The 23,339-nt window shown below is 47.3% G+C and overlaps 1 protein-coding gene across 1 annotated transcript in view; it reads right to left on the bottom strand.

Annotated features, from left to right (window-relative positions):
• LOC126526062 (uncharacterized) overlaps positions 1–22,692 on the bottom strand; it is a 47,999-nt gene extending 25,307 nt beyond the window's left edge. The window contains exons 1-2 of the mRNA XM_050174058.2: positions 21,365–22,692; positions 20,784–21,006 (exon numbers count right to left, since the gene is read on the bottom strand). Coding sequence (XP_050030015.2) covers positions 20,784–21,006; position 21,365 — 224 coding nt within the window. The 5' untranslated portion in view covers positions 21,366–22,692. The remainder of the gene's footprint in view (positions 1–20,783; positions 21,007–21,364) is intronic.
• Positions 22,693–23,339: the final 647 nt, after the last annotated feature.

Genomic DNA, 23,339 nt, shown 5'->3' with positions numbered 1-23,339 from the left:
AACACGACTTTTTTAATGCAGCATTCAGGATAGATTTCGCTATAGCCCGCTTCACTACTTTGGAAGGACCGCATTTATAGTTCAAATGTGTTTCGCGATTTCTACGAAGGAATCTTCGGAGCATGAAAATAGTTGATCCTTTCCGGATAGCCAATTCAGATAGTGTGTACCTGGAAGACAGTTCGCTGAACATTCGGTGTGCCTTCAGCGTAGATGTAGAAAACCTGTATTACTCCCTTCCACATGGCCAGGTTATGAAATGTGTTAAATACTGCATAGTGCGATACAATGACGAACAAGCCTTCATCAATGGTTGCGGTATCTCGGTAGAAGCCTTTTTCGAACTCCTTTCCTTTTACTTGAGATCTACCTTTGTTTCATGGAAAGGGGGTCTGTATATACCAAAATCGGGGGTATGTATTGGCTCGTGCGTAGCTTCTATCATTAGTGACATATTTCTAGGTTACATTGATAGGCAATTAGAGGGCCACCTTGCTAAACTTTCCAATAGGGTTGATGATATCGTTATATTTTTTACCGGCGACATTCACGCCGGAGGTGTTGATGAAATTTTAACGTTATTTAGGCAGCACGGCACGGGCATTGATTTTACTTGCCAAGTCCCTAACGACCATCAACTGCAGTTTCTCGACCTGAGAATAATTTTTGGTAAATATCATGTGTGCTGGAAATATGGTCCCAGGTCGGTTAAGCCCATTTTGAACTATAAATCCGGTCATACCAAAGTAGTGAAGCGGGCTACAGCGAAATCTATCCTGAATGCTGCATTAAAAAAGTCGTGTTTTCATATGACGAAGGCTGCTTTTTCTGATCAGGTAACTCGTTTACTGCACGCTGGTTACCCCGAAGCGATCATTTCATCTGTGAGTGAAAGTATAGTTCGCGGAGTCAAGAGCACAAATGACCAAAGGAATTCAAACCAAATTAGAAGAAAAAAGAAAAAACGCAGTTGTACCGTATGTACACAAGCTAGCGCACGGGCTTAAGAACGTTGGTTCAAGGTACAACATTGATGTTCGTTTTTCTGCGAAACAAAAGATAGGTCGCATATGCCCGTTACTTGATAATTTGCTGAAGGAAAAGCAAGTGAAGGGAAAATGCACAGTCAAACATGTGAACAGATACATCAATTGTGCTAAGCAGGTCGTGTATGCCATTCCATTATCTTGAGGTCGAGAGTGCGTGGGACAAACGAAGCGATGTGTGAGTGTTAGACTTCGTTAGCATGAGCTATCTCTTCAAGGGGTTGCGACACTTCATCTCCCGGAGCATTGCAAGTCGTGCGGTTGTCGCCCTGAATTAAAAAAAAAACTAGTGTCATTTTTAAGCACGCAAGCCAGTTGACAAGGGAAATCGCCGAAGCTCACAATACAAAGATTAGGGACAAAGCGTGTATCAGTGAACCTTCTATCGCTCTTTATGACAAGGAACTGCATTACGTAGGTCAATTTTGATTATGTGTCAATTTGTCACCCTTGCCTCGACGCATATCTGTATCTTGTGCATGTCATGGTTATTATCAAATGGCTCCTGTATATATATATATATATATGCATATATGTTAGACATATCTTCAATAAAAATCAGTTGAGTGTGAGCGCTGTGTCGTCGTTGTATTCCTTCTGTTGTCCTTGTCTTGCGTGCGCTGTTACAACCCTTACCATGAATCCCAACCAACTGGCCCAACTTGCCGTTCTGATGCATTACGCTTTATATGCCTTCATTGTTGTAAATTTCAGATCATTCTATACTCTTTCTGCACCGCCATTTTCTTAAATAAACGTATATATATATATATTGTTACGCATGAAGAAAACGAAGACCGGTAAACGTGCTTGCGGTCCCGAGTAGAGGAAGGAAGAAGAGAACGACGCTGAGTTGATTAACCAGCTGGCCGCTGGCGTCCGCGCTCGTTCATTCCCACTGAGCGTTGGCCCTGTCCTGTTCTCTGCGGGGTATTGGTCAAGTATCGGGCGGTTTAATTTTCGTTAGTTTTGTTTTGTACTTTCCTCTTATTGTGAGTTCCTAATGTCTCTTTCTTCTCCCGGCCAGAGATCTTTCCTCTGGACGGCTTCGCTTCCCACTAATGACATGCCTATAGAGGCTTTCTTGCGCAGTGGCATTAACAGCATTCCAGTGGCCCTAGTGCCGACCAATGGGGCATTCATCCGCGTGAAGAATCCCAAGGTGATTCAAGAAGAGCTGCGGAAAGCAACCCCGCATTTCCAAAGCATAACCGATGTCTGACAATTTGGCAGAGACGCATTCTATGCTGTTCGCCTGACCAGACCTGCGTCTCCGACCTTCTGAAGTGTGAAATGTTCGCGAATCACCCGGTGAGGCCTTTTATTCCCGCTCATCTAGCTTGCTTTAAGGGGCTACTTCGTGGAGTAGACGCGAGTCTGTGTGCTTCCGAAGTCTTACAGATGTTCTCCCCGGCAGGTGCCGTCTCCGTCTACCAATGTTCACGCGTTTGCGAGAATCAAAGAACCCCCACAGAGTCGGTTATTGTCACCTTTGCAGGCACAAATAGGCCGTCAGAGATCAAGGCGTGGCCATTAATATACAGTGTGGAAGCAATTTCTCCCCGCCCACTGCAATGCGTTCAGTGTTGGCGATATGGCCACAGTATTAAGGGATGTCGATCAAAGCTTCGGTGCCGCATTTGCGGAGAAGGCCACGATGGAAAAACGTGTTCCTCTCAGAGCGAACGATGCTGTTTGTGTGAAGGCTCCCACCCTGCAGACTGTGCGCAATGCCCTGCGAGTGACCAAGAGCTCGAAATTCTACAAATTATAGAAGGGAAACGGTGTTCGCGTCGTGAAGCTCGTGCACTTTCATTAGAGAAATCATATGGCTATGCTGAAGCTGCTGCTCGTCACTCCAAAGCAATGGATGCATCTCTTGGTGACGTAGCTGCTGCCGTTGAGAAAGCTGTCGCAAAAGCCCTTGACAGTTTACTTACGAACCTTTCAGAGACCGTTGGACAAGTTCTCACCTCTCAGTTGTCGCAACTTTTGCATGTTACTGCGCGTCCAAGTGTTGCCTCTGAAATCACAGTCTCCGATGAGAACATAGAGAAACACGTATCGGTAAAGGCCTCGCCTCGCAGTACTGATGCCTCCGAAGCTCCCGCAACTCATGTAGAACATGAGGGCTTTCACAGTCACGAATCCGGTTCAGATACCATGGAGAACATGGATTTGGATGCTAGAACTTGTAAACGTCGTGCTTCTCCATACACCCAGAGAGCTACTACCCTCCACAAACTAAAAGCTAAAAAGAGTGAAAATAAGAGCTTGTCAAAGGATGATATCCTAAAGGATAACATTCTACAGACGGCAGTTAATACTGCCGGAATATCGTCAACATAGGAAGCTTGAAAGTGCTGCAGTGGAACTGTCGTTCCATTTTTGCTGCAGCCGCTGATCTCTTACATTTCTGTGAAGATCTTTCTCCTGATTTGATTATTCTGCAAGAAACTTGGTTATCCACCGAAAAGAGATATCATTTAAAGAATTATCGCAGTTTTCGTCTAGATCGTCCTTCTTGTAGAGGGGGATTAGCATTTTTCATCTCAACAAAAATTTGCCATAGAGCTAAAATTAGTCACCAGTCATTCTCCACTGAAAGTGAGATTCTAGCATTGGATGTAACGCTTCCTGGATGCGCCCCATTTTCAATAATCAATGTTTATTTCCCTACAGGAGTCCGCAATACAGGCTCTCTTGATGCCGCGGTTGCAGCATGCAGAAAGGATATAATCATAGCTGGTGATTTTAATTCTCACCACGTATCATGGGGTTATCAATCCGACTCTTGTGGTAAACGATTGTTAGACTGGGTTTCGTCAAATAACCTTAATTGTGTAAATTCGAGAACCCCAACTTATGTATCCGGCAAATCGCGTTCTGTGTTAGACCTAACTTTTTCCAGTTCGGGATGTGTAATTTCCTCCTGGTCTGCTATTACCTCGGCCACAAATAGCGACCATCTTCCAATAACTTTTGAAATAACGCGCCCAAGTAATTTGGTTGAAAAGCATGTCCGCACCTATGTTAACTATAGTAAATTTCTAGTTTCACTGTGATCAGCTTTAGAAAAACAGGTTGGCCTAAATGATGAAATGAAGGCAGTTAATTTGTGTCAAGTACTAAGTGGCAGTTATAAAAAATGCAAGTTCAGTATGCAGTCAACTAAAGGTTGTACTTATTCGCCATGGTGGAATCCGGACTGTGCACGCGAGTATAGAAGAAGAAACGCAGCCTGGCGAAAGTTACTGTATAATCAATGTCCACGTAATTGGAATGACTATAAGTTTGCTGCAGCTGCATTCAGGCAGACAGTTGACAAAGCGAAAGAAAATTATAACACCAACCGTTACAGTTACCTCTCGCAGTCTAGTAATAAAAAAGCCCTATTTCGGTTTCTACGGGCTAAAAAGATTGTTTCTGCCCCAATAAATGTAGAGTCAGTTAGCTTAACTTCCACTGAATTAGTTCAGTCACTGGAGGATATTACAAAAGGCTTAGAGCGTCGATTCACATCACTTCGCCCCTATCATATACCGGCACCTGAATCAGCTAACGAGTACATAACGGTCACATTAGAAGAATTAATGAGAGAGGTAAAGATGCTGCCAGCTTCAGCCCCTGGTCCTGTGATGGCATAACTACAGCAATGATAAAAGTATTATTCGAATTGTCTCCCCAGGATTTGCCTAATTTTATAAATTACTCGATCAAGAATGCATGGATCCATCCAGATTGGAAGGTTGCCAAAATAATTCCACTACTCAAAAAGCCAGGCGATGGATATTCAATAGACAACATTAGACCGATTTCTCTGACCTCAAATCTTGTAAAGCTAATCGAGAGGGTTCTTTATGGTCACATCGATAGCTGGATAGGCGAGAACCAAATATTAAGAGATTCTCAAATAGGATTCAGGGCCGGCTGCTCAATTTGGTGTGCTCATGTTGACTCGGAGAGTAGAATTCAACTCGCTCGCCGCAACAACCAGTACGCGGCCGTAGTGACATTAGACATTGCGAAGGCGTATGACAGTGTCGACCACAGTACTTTAATCAACAAACTCAATAGTGTGAATCTTCCACAGTACCTAATTGCATGGATTCAAAATTTTCTAAGCGGACGAACATTTTATTGCTATCAAAACGGTGTTTCTTCTAAAAGTTACAAACAGACAAGGGGCGTTCCTCAAGGTGCCGTACTTTCCCCAGTATTATTCAATATTTTACTAAATCACATCCCGACACATCATGACGTACAGGTATACGTATACGCTGATGATATCTCATTTTTCACGATATCGAATGATATACATAGCCTATATAAAACTTTGCAGTCATATTTGAATCAGAATGAAATTTGGCTAAAAGGAATACAAACGTCGCTAAATGTCAACAAAAGTGCGATCATTATCTTTCCCTTAACTTTTCCTATCCGAATAACACTGTCATATGGCCAGGAGATTATTCCGCAGGTACATTCTTTAAAATATCTGGGAATGATTTACACCGAAAAGCTTAATTGGCAGACACACATAGAATACATCGCATCTAAGGGAGCACGCGCTGTTGGTTTATAACGAAGAGTCTGCAGCAGTCGTTTTGGAATGCGCAGGGAGACCTTGCTGATGATTTATTGTATGTATGTCCGCCCCATTCTAGAGTTTGGATGCGTGTTGTTTTCAGGAGGTCCCACGTATAAGTTACGTCCTCTGGTTCTTTTAGAACGTGAATCACTACGTCTGTGTCTCGGCCTTCCAAAATTTGTAGCCAATAATATTTTGTATCATGAAACTCACCTGCCTTCTCTTCAAACTCGATTTCGTATACTGACAGTCCAAACATTTCTAAACATCTATGCTTCTCCCCAGAGACACTCCTACTATATTTTTACTCGAGAACGAACTGCATTCTTTGAGAATCAATGGTCCATACTGCATTGCCCCCAGGTAGTTTTTGTGCAGAAGCTATTAGAGCCATTACAAGTATCAATCCGTGATGTGGCTTTTCAAAATTTGCCTACTTCGACAGTAAGAGTTGAATTTGGCGATATATTTCCCAATAACGCAGAGCTCCTACCTATTCGATACATAAAAGGTTTATTAGATGACCACCTTGAAAACCTCCAAATAAATGCAGTAATAGCCACAGATGCTTCTGTCAGTGAGGAGACGGCCGGAGTGGGCATTTTTTCGTCATCATTAAATTGGTCTTTCCCTCTTCGACTACCGGACTTTACGCCAATATTTCAAGCAGAGTTATTGGCGATCATCCTAGCTCTACGGAAACTTCCCACATCTATTTATTCGCCATAGTCTTAACCGACTCCTTGTCTGTTTGCTCCGCTTTATCTGTACCCAATTCAAATATCATTCTCCGAGAATTTCATTCATTGGTTCCCCAACATTTACGCCTCATCCACCTGGTATGGGTGCCAGGGCACGTGGGGCTCACTTTAAACGAGTCAGCAGGCGCACTAGCAGAGGCATCTCTTTAAGGCCCGGTACTGAGGATCCTAAAACCTTCGGCATACGTCACTTCTGCAAGATTTTAAAAATTTTCCATTCAAGAACATGCGAAATCATATGTGTTAGGTAACGCCGATTTTCAGCACCTTAGATTTCCTTGGCACAGCGGATGGTGTGCAACAAGAAAATTTGAAGTTTCATTTACGCGTATGCGTTGCCGAATACCACGGCTTAATTTCTATCCCCATAGGTCTGGTGCCTTGTGAATGTCTCGTGCTGAAGATGCCCTCTCGGTGAGCGCATATTTCACCCCTCATCTTTTAAGAGGTTCAATACATACAAGCATTTGTCTAGCAAACCAGATTTTTTTTCAAGGGAATTTTCCACGTCTCAGTAATTTCTCTCGTCGTATTCGAGTGCTGATTGCCGTGTTATAGTTTGTTAACGAAGCTTTCCCTCAAGTCTAAATATTTTAAGGCAGTTTTCCTAGCCTCTAAAGCCGCTCGAGTTCGCTCTTCTCCTTGAGCGGCCATTTTTCCTAGAAAGTATGCCTTCCAACTACTCCGCCCTTAAACTGGCTCTCTCAACTACTACACGCAGAGACAAAGCAACAGCGCGCGCATTAGATCGCATAGATGAGATGAATATTTACAATTATTATTAGAGTTATAATTATATTCGAGTACTGATTGCCGTGCTATCGTTTGCTAACGAAGCTTTCCCTCAAGTCTAAATATTTTAAGGCAGTTTGTCGTGTGCGTATCATGGCCACGCACGCTTATATCGCCTTCCGTTTCTCTACCACGGGATGCGCTTTAAAACCACGGTGCTGTAATTTTGCTTCAGAGACTTTCCTTCCCTCCCTCCTTCTCCACCCTTAAACTGGCTCTCTTAACTACTACACACAGAACAAAGCAACAGCGCGCGCATTAGATCCCATAGATGAGATGAATATTTACAATTAGTATTAGGGTTATAATTATATTCGAGTGCTGATTGCTGTGCTATCGTTTGTTACCGAAGCTTTCCCTCAAGTTTAAATATTTTAAGGCAGTTTGTCGTGTGCGTATCATGGCTACGCACGCTTATATCGCATTCCGTTTCTCTACCACGGGTGCGCTTTAAAACCACGGCGCTGCAGTTTTTGCTTTTCTCTTCTTTCTTCTTCTCCGCCCTTAAACTGGCTCTCTTAACTGTACTACACGCAGAGACAAAGAAACAGCGCGCGCATGCGATCCCATAGATGAGATGAATATATATATATATATATATATATATATATATATATATATATATATATATATATATAGAAAACTATCAGTCATAGCTCTCGTAGTATAGCCCTCTGGGCCGTTTCCTTTTTTTTCGAAAGTAGTCCTATTAGGGTTATTATAATTACACGAAGGTATTTCGCCCTCATCAGCAGCAGTCCTTGGTATAGTTATTCTGGCGGCTAGCTTCCCACGCTATGCGTGCCGCCATCGCACCTGGTTAAGCTTTTCCTAGACGCTAGAGTTATGCTTTGTCCGCGCAACCTTGAGCGATCGGAAAGCGCGTTTCCCCCTCTTGGCCGGCGGAGAAGGGAGGCTTCGTTCCGGCCGCGAAGCTCTCCACATCTCTGTAAGGTGCCTTGGGGATGTCTCGTGCTGAAGATGCCCTCTCGGTGAGCGCATATTTCACCCCTCATCTTTTAAGAGATTCAATACATACAAGCATTTGTCTAGCAAACCAGATTTTTTTTCAAGGGAATTTTCCACGTCTCAGTAATTTCTCTCGTCGTATTCGAGTGCTTATTGCCGTGTTATAGTTTGTTAACGAAGCTTTCCCTCAAGTCTAAATATTTTAAGGCAGTTTTCCTAGCCTCTAAAGCCGCTCGAGTTCGCTCTTCTCCTCGAGCGGCCATTTTTCCTAGAAAGTATGCCTTCCAACCACTCGCAAAAACCGACTATCGCGGACAACATGAGTCTCTTTCCACTTAAGTGTGAGGCTCGGAGCAGGAGCTGTGGCGCTTGAAAGTAGCCTGGGGCCTGACGAACCAACCGACTGAGCTATCTTTCCGGGCAACATCGAAGGGTCACAAGTTCAAATCACCTGTTATGTTCCTTTTTTTTTTTCCGCCCCTTTTTTTTCTTTTTTTTTTCTTTCTTTTAATGTCTGTTCCTTTATTTTATCACTGTACAGGAACCCTCCTAAAAAAAAAAAAAGAAGAAATATATATATCTTCAAATATGTATGCCCTCACACTCACATGTGCAGGTCATAAATACCAGGTTCTCTAGCCGAGTGCCATCCATGCGGTATAACCGAGCTCAGATTGGTCCACCTTGACTGACCAAGTAGGGCACCACTGTAGGTTAAATGAGGCGTACAACTCCTGCGGGACCCGCCGTGGTTGCTCAGTGGTTATGGTGTTAGACTGCTGAGCACGAGGTCGCGGGATCGGACCCCGACCACGGCGGTCGCATTTCGATGGGGGCGAAATGCGAAAACACCCGTGTACTTAGAATTAGGTGCACGTTAAAGAACCCCAGGTGGTCGAAATTTTCGGAGTCCTCCACTACGGCGTGCATAATCAGAAAGTGGTTTTGTCACGTAAAACCCCATAAATTAATTTTTAATTTAACTCCTACGGGGACGGTAGAGTATCCGTCTCCAGTGCAAGAGGACCGTGATTCAAATCCCGGTGCCGCGCTATTCTCCACCGGAAAATACAAAAAAAAAACGTGTGTTGAGAAAATTGCACAAACAGGCCTGGAGTGCGGCCTGATCCCGGTGACCAGAACCGGTAACGCACTCTCTCACCAGAGCAGGATTGGCCACCCTGGTGCAGTACTTGGCCACAACCTCCTATATGAATACAACAATCGAACCCCGGCCCTCAGTCCCCAGCAGCCGCGAAGCGACTGACCACGGCGGCGGTCAGATCTGTGACGCTGCAGAGGGTGCTAAGAATACCTGGCTCCGGACAGGCCGCCATTGGAATCTGAACCTGGCAACGTTTAACGTTAGAACGCTATCTAGTGAGGCGAGTCTAGCAGTGTTATTGGAGGAATTAGAGGGTAGTAAATGGGATATAATAGGGCTCAGTGAGGTTAGGAGGACAAAAGAAGCATATACAGTGCTAAAAAGCGGGCATGTACTGTGTTACCGGGGCTTAGCGGAGAGACGAGAACTAGGAGTCGGATTCCTGATTAATAAGGAAATAGCTGGTAACATACAGGAATTCTATAGCATTAACGAGAGGGTGGCATGTCTTGTTGTGAAACTTAATAAGAGGTACAAAATGAAGGTTGTACAGGTCTACGCTCCTACATCTAGTCATGATGACCAGGAAGTCGAAAGCTTTTATGAAGACGTAGAATCGGCGATGGGTAAAGTCAAAACAAAATACACTATACTGATGGGCGACTTCAATGCCAGGGTAGGCAAGAAGCAGGCTGGAGACAAGTCAGTGGGGGAATATGGCATAGGCTCTAGGAATAGCAGAGGAGAATTATTAGTAGAGTTTGCAGAACAGAATAATATGCGTATAATGAATACCTTTTTCCGCAAGCGGGTTAGCCGAAAGTGGACGTGGAGGAGCCCGAATGGTGAGACTAGAAATGAAATCGACTTCATACTCTGCGCGAACCCTGGCATCATTCAAGATGTAGACGTGCTCGGCAAGGTACGCTGCAGTGACCATAGGATGGTAAGAACTCGAATTAGCCTAGACTTGAGGAGGGAACGAAAGAAACTGGTACACAAGAAGCCAATCAATGAGTTAGCGGTAAGAGGGAAACTAGAGGAATTCCGGATCAAACTACAGAACAGGTATTCGGCTTTAACTCAGGAAGAGGACCTTAGTGTTGAAGCAATGAACGACAATCTCATGGGCATCATTAAGGAGTGCGCAATAGAAGTCGGTGGTAACGCCGTTAGACAGGAAACCAGTAAGCTATCGCAGGAGACGAAAGATCTGATCAAGAAACGCCAATGTATGAAAGCCTCTAATCCTACAGCTAGAATAGAACTGGCAGAACTTTCTAAGTTAATCAACAAGCGTAAGACAGCGGACATCAGGAACTATAATATGGACAGAATTGAACAGGCTCTCAGGAACGGAGGAAGCCTAAAAACAGTGAAGAAGAAACTAGGAATAGGCAAGAATCAGACGTGTGCGTTAAGAGACAAAGCCGGCAATATCGTTACTAATATGGACGAGATAGTTCAAGTGGCTGAGGAGTTCTATAGAGATTTATACAGTACCAGTGGCACCCACGACGATAGTGGAAGAGAGAATAGCCTAGAGGAATTCGAAATCCCACAGGTAACGCCAGAAGAAGTAAAGAAAGCCTTAGGAGCTATGCAAAGGGGGAAGGCAGCTGGGGAGGATCAGGTAACAGCAGATTTGTTGAAGGATGGTGGTCAGATTGTTCTAGAGAAACTGGCCACCCTGTATACGCAATGCCTCATAACCTCGAGCGTACCGGAATCTTGGAAGAACGCTAACATAATCCTAATCCATAAGAAAGGGGACGCCAAAGACTTGAAAAATTATAGACCGATCAGCTTACTGTCCGTTGCCTACAAAGTATTTACTAAGGTAATCGCAAATAGAATCAGGAACACCTTAGACTTCTGTCAACCAAAGGACCAGGCAGGATTCCGTAAAGGCTACTCAACAATAGACCATATTCACACTATCAATCAAGTGATAGAGAAATGTGCAGAATATAACCAACCCTTATATATAGCTTTCATTGATTACGAGAAAGCGTTTGATTCAGTCGAAACCTCAGCAGTCATGGAGGCATTACGGAATCAGGGTGTAGATGAGCCATATGTAAAAATACTGGAAGATATCTATAGCGGCTCCACAGCCACCGTAGTCCTCCACAAAGAAAGCAACAAAATCCCTATAAAGAAAGGCGTCAGACAGGGAGATACGATATCTCCAATGCTATTCACAGCATGTATACAGGAGGTATTCAGAGGCCTGGAGTGGGAAGAATTGGGGATAAAAGTTGATGGAGAATACCTTAGCAACTTGCGATTCGCTGATGATATTGCCTTGCTTAGTAACTCAGGAGACCAATTGCAATGCATGCTCACTGACCTGGAGAGGCAAAGCAGAAGGGTGGGTCTGAAAATTAATCTGCAGAAAACTAAAGTACTGTTTAACAGTCTCGGAAGAGAACAGCAGTTTACGATAGGTAGCGAAACACTGGAAGTGGTAAGGGAATACATCTACTTAGGGCAGGTAGTGACCACGGATCCGGATCATGAGACTGAAATAACCAGAAGAATAAGAATGGGTTGGGGTGCGTTTGGCAGGCATTCTCAAATCATGAACAGTAGGTTGCCACTATCCCTCAAAAGGAAAGTGTACAACAGCTGTGTGTTACCAGTACTCACATATGGGGCAGAAACCTGGAGGCTTACGAAAAGGGTTCTGCTGAAATTGAGAACGACGCAACGAGCTATGGAAAGAAGAATGATGGGTGTAACGTTAAGGGATAAGAAAAGAGCAGATTGGGTGAGGCAACAAACGCGGGTAAACGACATCTTAGTTGAAATCAAGAAAAAGAAATGGGCATGGGCCGGACATGTAATGAGGAGGGAAGATAACCGATGGTCACTAAGAGCTACGGACTGGATTCCAAGAGAAGGGAAGCGTAGCAGGGGGCGGCAGAAAGTTAGGTGGGCAGATGACATTAAGACGTTTGCAGGGACAACATGGCCACAATTAGTACATGACCGGGGTAGTTGGAGAAGTATGGGAGAGGCCTTTGCCCTGCAGTGGGCGTAACTAGGCTGATGATGATGATGATGTCTGGTTTGGCACCTTCTCCTAAATGTTTTTACTGCAATGAACCCGAAACTATGGATCATTTCTTTATAGAGTGTCGTAGGTTCAACGTGCATAGAAAACGAATTCTAGAAGGTCCCTTCCGCCAACTTGGATTAGCCATTACGCTACCTATCATTCTGTCTCTGGGGGCGTCGGCACTAGGACACTGTAATAGGAACGTATGTGATGCCATTTAAAATTTTTAATGGAAACAAGGAGACATCCATGCTAAGTTTAATGTTTCATTTTTTACAACAAGAAACCAAAAATATTAACTTCTAATTTTAAGAAACTATAGCATGAAAATTATTATTAACGATTAGATTTCATTTAATATCTCATTTTCAGTAAAAACAAATCCTATTTAGGTATTTATTCTTTTTCAACCCACTGGCACCCGATTCATGGCCAATCCCCCGTAGTGGGTTGTGCTATAACTACAGGCACCAAACCAAACCAAACTGGCCGCTCTTGCGCTCACCTTCGCGACCTAAAGTAAACGGTCCCCTTCATCCGTAAGGGTTAAAAACGGTCTCGTTCGCGCGTAACAAAGTGGTGGAGGTGCGGGGTACAGCTCACAACAACGGAACCGTCACTGCCGCAGCTTCGTCGAAGCCGTCGACTTGCCGGCCTCCCGCCATCAGCCGTGACCGTCTTCAAGATGCCAGAAGAAGGAGCCGCTCCGAGGGCAGCGCCTAGCAGTCCACTGCCATACTACCGAGTTCCACCCACCTTCGGAGGCAAAGCGGGGGAACATGCCGACGAGTGGCTCGTCCACTACCGCTCAGCTCACCGCTCAGCTCACCAATGTGGTGTTCTCCCTGACCGATACCGCCCTCGTGTGGTACGAGAACCTCGAGGAGGCGCTTACGACGTGGGAACATTTTGTTGATTAGCTAAAGGCGTGTTTTGTGGACTCAGTGTCCAAAAAGAAGCGTGCGGAGCAGACACTGTCGCAACGGGCGCAGCTACCAGGTGAGACATGCACAACATATATCGAAGAAGTGTTAAAGCTGTGCAAGGTGGTCAGTGCTCGCATGTCGGAAGAAGATAAAGTTAGACATTTGCTGAAAGGAGTGACTGAGGATGTGTACAATTTTCTAATTGGAAAGGAGAGCCTCAGTTCTGTGTCTGACGTCATTCGGCACAGCAGAACTTTTGAAACGCTCAAGATGCGTCGGATTGCGCCAAAGTTTCGTCGGTTGGCAAACGTTACGACGGTTGCCAGTGTGGACACGAGTCTTTGCCTCGACCTCCCTTCCACCATCCGACAGATTGTCCGTGAGGAACTTTCCCGCCGCGAGGAGTTGTTGCATTCACCTGCTGACCACCATAACGTGTACACGTCACGTGAGGCTATGACGACGCCACATTCGGCCCCTTGGCAACCGATGGTTACCGCAGCGGCCGTAGAGTAGAGCGCAGCCCCACAGTCGAGGATGACAACACGCCCTCCGACTCCGCTCTATGACCAACGCGCTCAACGCATGCCTCCTCGACGCCCGATGTATCGTCGTGACACACGCCACGAACCAACCCACTACACGCGGGAAATTGATAATATCCGCTTCATCGACGAACAACCAAGGTTCGACGAACAACCATCGACGAACAACCTCTCCCGGTGTGTTATTCCTGCGGTGTCCCGGGTCATATATCGCGGTTTTGCAACCAGCGTATGAGCACGTGGTATGGCCAGCCCTCAGAGTTTTCTCGGCCCTCCGAACGGCCACACGGTGCCCCGTGGCCAGCACACGTATCATCTGGCGACGAGTATTGGCTGAGCAGCTCCCGGAATCGCTCCCCGGCATCTGACAGGAGTTTGAAACCCCCACCGCAACGTCGTGCTCCCCGTTCTCCCTCAACGCGGCGTCGCACCCCGTCCCCTTCGTCACCGGAAAACTGGCTAGCGCGGCCGATGGAGGTGAGGTCGCTGGAGACATGCTACTGACAGAAATACCTCCTGTGTTGATGCTGAAAAACGAAGTGCGCGTTCTTGTAGATAATGTCCCTGTGATGGCTCTGGTGGACACAGGTGCAACAATTTCGGTTATGAGTGTCTCTTTTAAACACGTGTTAGGGCGAAAGGTTTTGTTTAAATGGGACGAAGATTCAAAGTTCTGTGGAGTTAGTGGCGAGCCGTTGCGACCTATTGGGGTGTGTAGTGCTGACGTGTTTTTGGGAGGCCATGTTATTACGACAGAGTTTGTAATTATTCCTCGGTCGACCCATGATGTTATTCTCGGCATGGACTTCTTGCGGGAGTGTGGTGCTACTGTCGGCTGCCGCACAGGGAAGGTATTCATAAGTGGTAGGATTCCATCGGGACTCCTGGAGAACCCTGTAGATCGCGAAGCTACACTGTGTGTTTGTGGTGATACGGTCATACCTGCATCATCTACCGTTTGCGTTCCCGTTGTCTGTTGCGGCGCACATTCCGGCAGCTTCGAAGCTACCGTAGAACCGATGCACTTTAACTGTGTGAAGAAGAATGTGTTGGTGCCACATTGTGTGGTGTCGATCAAAGGCTGACGCACTGGCTTATGGACAGTAAACTGTTCTAAGAAGCCCGTTATACTACCAGACGGCATGAAATTAGCCTTCGCCAGGGAACACGCGTCCTTATCAGTGGCTGAACTTACAGATGTGCCGGAAGAACCTGATGGCCACAGTTCGGAAACAGCCCTTTTGTCGATGGTAAATAAATTGCTCAGCACGAGTGAACGCCGAACGTTAGTGCGTGTGCTTTCGAAGCACGTTTCAGTATTCGACTTTGCGCAGAAGGACAAAATACCTGCAATCCCTGCGTCTCGAACGCGCCATACCATCAACACGGGTTCGGCAAATCCGATTAGACAAAAGCCATATCGTGTTTCACCATCAGAGCGCCAGATGATCAACGAACAAGTGCACGAAATGATGAAAAAGGGAGCCGTACAAGAGTCAGCGAGTCCGTGGGCAGCTCCAGTGATTCTTGTTAAAAAAAAGATTGATCTTGGAGATTTTGCGTCGACCATCGCCGTTTGAATGCTGTAACAAAAAAGGACATGTACCCACTCCCACGTATTGATGACGCTATAGAATGCCTTCATTCCGCCTCTTACTTTTCCTCAGTAGATTTACGATCTGGCTATTGGCAAATTCCGATGCATCCTGACGACAAGGAGAAGACTGCCTTTGTAACCTCTGTCGGGCTCTTCGAATTTAATGTGATGCCATTTGGATTGTGCAACGCTCCGGCAACTTTCGAGAGATTTATGGACACTGTTCTGCGCGGCTTGAAGTGGAACATCTGCCTGTGCTACCTCGACGACGTCGTCATCTTTGGCCGCACCTTCAGCGAACACAACTCGCGTCTGGATATTGTCCTGAACTGCATCAGAAACACTGGTCTAGTTTTAAACTCTAAGAAATGTCACTTCGGTGAACGCCAAACCCTTGTGCTTGGGCACCTTGTCGACAAGTATGGCATCCGTCCTGATCGCCAGAAAACAGCAGCCGTTGAAGCGTTCAGTGCACCGCGCTCTGTCAAGGAGCTCCGTAGTTTTCTGGGGCTTTGTTCCTATTTCCGCCGATTTATTCCTAAATTCGCCGACGTCGCGTATCCGCTGACATGCCTGCTACGAAAGGACGCCCCCTTTGAGTGGACTCCGGAGTACGACTCTTCTTTTCGTCAGTTGAAGTTTCTGCTGACGTCACGACCGGTTCTTCAGCACTTCAGTCCTTATGCTCCAACGGAGCTCCATACGGATGCCAGTGGCATAGGTATTGGTGCCGTCCTAGTTCAACGCTACAGTGACCGCGAACACGTGATCGCATATGCAAGCCGCTTATTAAGTAGGCCTGAGCAGAATTACACTGTCACGGAACAAGAATGCCTCGCGGTAATATTTGCGGTTCAGCGGTTTCGTTCTTACCTGTATGGATGCCCCTTTACAGTGGTCACTGACCACCACTCATTGTGTTGGCTTGTGAATCTTCGTGACCCTTGTGGCCGCCGTGCGCGCTGGGCGCTCCGACTGCAAGAATACAGCTTCACCGTATCTTATAAGAGCGGTCGACGACACGCTGATGCGGAGTGCTTCTCGCGTATGCCACTTAGCACTACGGACTGTGACGCCGACCACTTCGATCACCTCGTGGCTTCTGTGTCGCCGTGTTTTCCAGACTTCGACTGCTTCAAAGCCGAACAGCAAAAAGACGATAACTTAACACAGCTCTTCAAGGCTGCGACCGCCTCGACGACAGCAAACCATTTCTGTGTACGTGATGGACGCCTGTATAAGAACTTTTCCAGCACTGGCGCACGTTTCGTCCTAGTGGTACCGGAGAGCCTTCGCACAGAGATTCTGAGTGGCCGATGACCCTACGTCTGGCCATTTAGGTTCGGCGAAGACGCTCTACCGGATTCAGGAGCGCTTTTATTGGCCTGGAATGCGACAGTCTGTTGAGACGTATGTGGCCAGCTGCATGCAGTGTCAGCGCCACAAACGGCCATCTACTGCTCCAGCTGCTCTCCTGCAGCCGATCCCGCCTCCAAGCACGCCTTTCCAACAAGTGGGCATTGACTTCGTAGGTCCATTTCCAAAATCAGCCAAGGGAAACCGTTGGATAGTTGTTTGCGTCGACTACCTCAAGCGCTACTGCGAGACGGCGGCCGTGCCCTCCGCAACTGCCACTGACGTTTCAACATTCCTACTGCAATATGTGATCCTGCGACATGCTCCGCCTCGCGTGATCATCAGCGACCGTGGACGACAATTCACAGCGGACGTCGTAGAGGAGCTGCTTCCTTTGTGTGAATCCCACTTGCGTCACTCGACACCATACCATCCAAAAACGAATGGGCTTACGGAGCGCACCAACCGAACACTTGTAAACATGCTATCTATGTATGTTTCATCCGACCACAAGAACTTGGATGACGTACTGCCTTTTATCACGTACGCGTTCAACACCGCCAAGCACGAGACTACCGGCTATAGCCCTTTCTTCCTGCTGTACGCACGGCCACCCCGGTACACAATCGACACTGTTTTCCCTTTCTATATATATAGTCATGAAAATCCCACTGTCGCCGAGACTCTCTGCCTTGCCGAAGAAGCTCGTCGTATTGCTCGTTTGCGCACTTTGGCATCGCAGGACAGATCAAAAGAACGCTACGACGTTCGCCACCGTCCGGTCACCTATCGCCCCGGTGATTTAGTCTGGCTGTGGACTCCAGTACGGAAACGCGGTTTATGCCAAAAGCTTTTGGCCACATCCGATGGACCGTACGTTATTAACAGACTCACGGAAGTCACGTATAAGATAGCTCGCCTCACGGCGAGTGGTAGAAGAGCTGCCAAGACACAAGTGGTCCATGTCGCCCGCTTGAAATTGTTCACGCCAAGGCAAATGGATTGACTCGCCCGGCGGGCTTCGTCTGCGACGAGGGGAATGTTACGCATGAAGAAAACGAAGACTGGTAAACGTGCTTGCGGTCCCGAGTAGAGGAAGGAAGAAGAGAACGACGCTGAGTTGATTAACCAGCTGGCCGCTCTTGCACTCACCTTCGCGACCTAAAGTAAACGGTCCCCTTCATCCGTAAGGGTTAAAAACGGTCTCGTTCGCGCGTAACAATATATATATATATATATATATATATATATATATATATATATATATATATATATATATATATATATATATAGAAGACGCTACGAACACGCACAATCGCTACTAATTGGAACCGTTGAGCTTGTCGAGGTGGCCAAGCGTCTCAGGGCACTGCCTTGCCTGCGATAAATGCATAAGGGTGTTATATTGACACGTGTACTTATCTTTATCGGGCGACCACGTTTCGCCGCCTAACAAATGTTATCGCACAGCGCGGGACGCGCCTGCATGTATCCGAAGTTTCTGGAAAGGTATCGATGCTTCTATCCGTTGTCTGTTGTCGCCGAACCTTGTGTTATCTGATTTCATCGCCTGACGCGAATGGTGTAGAACTCTGTGGAAGGCACTCGGGTCCCAACAATTAGTCTGGAACGTTCGACGACTGCTCTATAAAAGCCGACGCGCTTCACCCGCTAATCAGATTTTCGACGATCGCCGACCGTGTTCGCCGCTATCGTTGTGCCACAAGTGTAGTCTGTTTTGTGGGTACAAGTTCGCCCAATAAAAGTTAGTTTTGTCGTTCACAGTATTGCTACTGTGTTATTCAACGTCACCACCACGTGACATCTGGCGGAGGTGCTGGGTACGCATCTCCAGAGTTTTCTCGATCGTCGATGCCTCGGCAGAAAACTCAGCTACGGTCTTTGGCGGGTTGTGAATAAGTCCGGCGAAAAGTTCTTGCTTGACGCCTCGCATCAGGAAGCGGACTTTTTTCTCCTCCGACATTTCCGGGTCGGCGTGCCGGAAAAGACAGGCCATCTCCTCCGTGAAGATCGCGATCGTCTCGTTTGGCAGCTGCACTCTGGTTTCTAGTAGTGCTTGGGCTCGCTCTTTTCGCACGACGCTTGTAAACGTTTGCAAGAAGCCGCTTCGGAACAGGTCCCACGTCGTTAAGGTGGCTTCTCGATTCTCGAACCAGGTCCTGGCGGCGTCTTCCAATGCGAAATAGACATGCCGCAGCTTCTCGTCGTTGTCCCAACTGTTAAACGTAGCGACCCTCTCATACGTCTCCAGCCAGCTTTCCGGGTCCTCAAATGTGGAACCGCGGAACGTCGGTGGCTCCCTGGGCTGCGGCAGAACTATTGGGGCTGCTCCGGCTGCCATTGGGGCTGTCTTCTTGGTCGTCTCTGGACGAACTTCTCTAACGATCTTCTTGGTCGTCTCTGGTAGAATTCCGTGTTCCGGGGGCAGCTGCTGTAGCCGGCGGCTTGCTCGATGTTCCGGGACGGCGCTGGTGTTGTCTTTGCGGTCCAGGCTTGGATTACGGCTTGTCGGGGACGTCCGGTACATGAACGTAAAGCACCTCCACCAGATGTCACGTGGTGGTGACGTTGAATAACACAGTAGCAATACTGTGAACGACAAAACTAACTTTTATTGGGCGAACCTGTGCCCACAAAACAGGCTACATTTATAGCACAACGACGTACGTCAACGTACGTTGCTAGCATATCGGGGTGGACTTGTTGGGACCGTTTCCGACATCAGCTTCCGCAAATAAGTGGATCGTCGTGGTGACGGACCATCTCACCCGCTTCGCTGAAACTAAAGCTCTACCAAAAGGCAGCGCAGCCGAAGTGGCGAAATTTTTCGTCGAGAACATCCTGCTGCGACATGGTGTTCCAGAAGTCCTCATCACCGACAGAGAAACGGCTTTTACAGCAGAGCTCACCCAAGCCATTCTGATACAGCCAGACAAGCCACAGAAGGACAACTGCCTACCACCCGCAGACGAATGGTCTCACGGAGCGCCTCAACAAGACAATCGCCGACATGCTAGCAATGTACGTCGACGTCGAGCACAAGACGTGGGAAGCGGTCCTGCCGTACGTAACCTTTGCTTACAACACGGCGGTTGAAGAAACAACACAGCTGATCACGCCGTTTAAGCTGATTTACGGCAGGAACCCGACGACGACGCTCGACGCCGTGCTGCCGCACGTCACTGACGAAGAGAATGTTGACGTCGCTAGCTATCTCCAGCGCGCCGAAGAAGCCCACGCGCTTCACCCGCTGATCAGATTTTCGACGATCGCCGACCGTGTTCGCCGCTATCGTTGTGCTATAAGTGTAGCCTGTTTTGTGGGCACACGTTCGCCCAATAAAAGTTAGTTTTGTCGTTCACAGTATTGCTACTGTGTTATTCAACGTCACCACCACGTGACATCTGGGCGATGAAATCAGATAACACAAGGTTCGGCGACAACAGACAGCGGATAGAAGCATCGATAACTTTCCAGAAACTTCGGATACATGCAGGCGCGTCCCGCGCTGTGCGATAACATTTGTTAGGCGGCGAAACGTGGTCGCCCGATAAAGATAAGTACACGTGTCAATATGTTGATTGTCGATGTATGCGTCCGTGGCCTGATGGCTTCAATATCGGGCGTCTGCTCTAGATGTCCGGTGTTCGAATCCTGTCGTTGGACAATTTTAATAATGTTTACTTGATTATTTATTACGCAGTACATTTTTAAACTGACGAGTTTACAAAGCCACGAAGCCGTTTGAAGTAAGAAGGACGAGGTTTAGGCAAATCCACGCACTTCCTATAATTCCCATGCCGAGTCAACCACTCCCGATGCAACTCCCGTAGACACGTAGTTCCCGCTAGTTGTTATTGTATTAAACTCTATGCTCGCGAGCGGCTGCACATTCGTCTCGGCCACGCCTTCTCTGGCCGCGGTCAAGAGCGGGTGCCGCGTCGCTGCAACCCTGAGTCAGAGCCCGGTCAGAGCCGACTGCACCGCAAGTGCACGTGCGAATCACTCACCTGAAGGTGACGCCGATGCCGAACGCCGTGATGCGGTACGTCGGTGCGACGTCCATGAAGGTCCGCAAGTTGGGGTCGAATTGCTCGGGCGAAACTATCGAGTTGCGGCCCTCCCTGTAGAGCGAGTCGTAGAAGATGTACTCGCACAGGCCGTCCGGGGGGAACATCTCCGTCGAGTTGAGCGTCGTGCCCATCGTGCACACCAGGGGCTGGTCGTCCATCACTGCTCGCGGTGCGGACAGCGCGACAAAGGCTGTGAGGTAACACTCGGCGCGTGCTGACCTCAGTGGTGCGCGTACACTGCATGGTGTTCTATTTTGTGCATTGGCCAGTGAAGTCTAGTAGTACCTCTGCTATCAAAGACAACTTAGGCCGTCTGCAGCTGGACCATCAGATTATGGCACACGACTCACTGTTCTGTGAATAGTACTGTACAATATTTCATTGTCTGCTATTCCTCTACTGTGATGACAGACAGACAGACAGACAGACAGACAGACAGACAGACAGACAGACAGACAGACAGACAGACAGACAGACAGCTACAGACAGACAGACAGGATTGCGAGCGATGGACCTACTTTGCGAGGGCTCTGCCGTTGACGCAACAGGCGTGGTGGTCGCGATGGTTGTTTTCTCCGTGGTTGCCACGGGCGTCGCCTGGGTTACCACCACCTTGACGTCACCGCCACGAAAAATGATATTGGGAAACGTGGTCTCGATCGCCGCAGTCGCATAAGAACCTGCGAGTGTGAATTGAGTCGTGCGCAATCGCTATCGCATGGCACAAAGAGAGAAAGTCGACAGCACTTGCCGCGTCACTTTCGTCACCTTGTCGTTCTCCCGCGTGCGAGAAGAGCATCCTCATACGTGTGGAACACGTTCCACTGTTCTCAGCACCATTGTTCTCATGCAAGAATTCTAGACACGAACATCTGGTGCACAATTCAAACGACTTCCGACCCACTTCCGACATGAGTATGGAGACCGCAAGCCCTCTAATGCTGTCATTAAGGCATATATTTGCGACAAATATGGCTCTAGCAGCCATCGTCACGTTCCTCGGTCACCCTTTGTATATGGCGCGCTGCGGCGCTTGTCACTCGTACCTCGTGCCGCGAGCTTCGAGTGTAGAAAAAGTAAAGAATAAATAAAATATTCTGCTCCTGCCACCGGCGGGAACGGCTGTCAGCCTTTTCGCTCGTTGACACGCATATTGTTGTGGGGGACCGAACCTCGGTCCCTGTACAGCCGTTTAGGCCGGTTATATAGGCTCGATTAAAAAAGAACCTTCCACTGCAGAATCTTGGTTTGAGCTAGTTTGTAGCCGGCTCATATTCAAAGATATATTACGGCGCAGACTAGACGGGTATTTTGTTTTCAATGAGAACGATAAATCTCTCTTTAAGCACAGTGAAGTTATTGCTCTGTTTTATGCATTCACCAACAAAAGTAACTGCAACGCCAATGCAGTTCTCCGCAAAGTTCGGGAATTAATATATCGAAACTGGTATCACCCTGATAATTCGTTCCATTTGGATCCGCCTTGAGAACTACACGGCTAGAATTTCCAAATTGCAATATGGGCCAAAAGGTAAGTAGTTAGAAACTTAATTAGGGAATTATTGTTAATTAGTCGATTGTGTGTTTCACTTTTTTCTGCAAGTAGTGCCCGCCGCTTCAAGTTGACCAGCTCATGAACTAGAATTACGATCTGCCACAGATGACGTTTAAAAAATTTTTTAAATGTTTGCTGAAACACCCGGTATATACAGGGCGTCCCAACTATAAGGTAATTTACAACTTCTCGCTGGGCGTGTTGGTGCATGGCTACGTTATGAATAGTTGCGTGTATGAAAGGACGAACACAGGAAAAAAAAGAACAAGGTGGACGCAAAAAGCGCTGCTCCCCTCTACCTCGTTTATTTTTTTTTCTGTGTTTGTCCTTCTATAGGCGCCACCCTTCCTAACATATCCTAACTACCATGCTCCAAGATTTAAAAATCTGCAGATGCCACGTAGCTGAACAGAACCAAGGTAATGTTGTTTGCCGTCGCTGGGAGATACTCAGATTATTCATTGCATTCCACCTAAATACATAATTAGTCTTCATTAATTAGTCAACTTCTCAACTATTAGATGAAAAGTATCAATGAGAAAATTATATGCTGACAAGAAAAATCCCGGTGCAGCTTTCTGTGGCTCAATGCGTACTACATAGAGCTTGAAAGAAGCCCACGAATACACGCGAAATTGCCGCGCGACACGCCGCTCGAGGCACTCGTGCGTGTATTCGCGAGCTTCTCTCACACTCGAAAAAAAAGAACACTTTCACGTGCGCACAACGGTCCTGAGTACAGGAGGAGGCAAAACGCTGTTCTCGCTCTGCTGCCGAGCTGATTGTGCGGAGGAGAGAGAAGTGGTTCTTGAAGGGGTAAGGAAAGGTTGACGCTATTTTCTGCAGCCCTTGCGGGAGCACGGCTCAGCGTCAACAGAGGTGGGGGGGATAGTGGGAGAAAAGGAGATAGGAGAGTAGTGGGTTAAAGTGTCGCCATG

Source organism: Dermacentor andersoni, chromosome 8 (assembly GCF_023375885.2).
Source record: "Dermacentor andersoni chromosome 8, qqDerAnde1_hic_scaffold, whole genome shotgun sequence".
In the NCBI taxonomy this organism is placed as follows: Eukaryota; Metazoa; Arthropoda; class Arachnida; order Ixodida; family Ixodidae; genus Dermacentor; species Dermacentor andersoni.
This window is presented reverse-complemented; position numbering and strand designations above follow the sequence as displayed.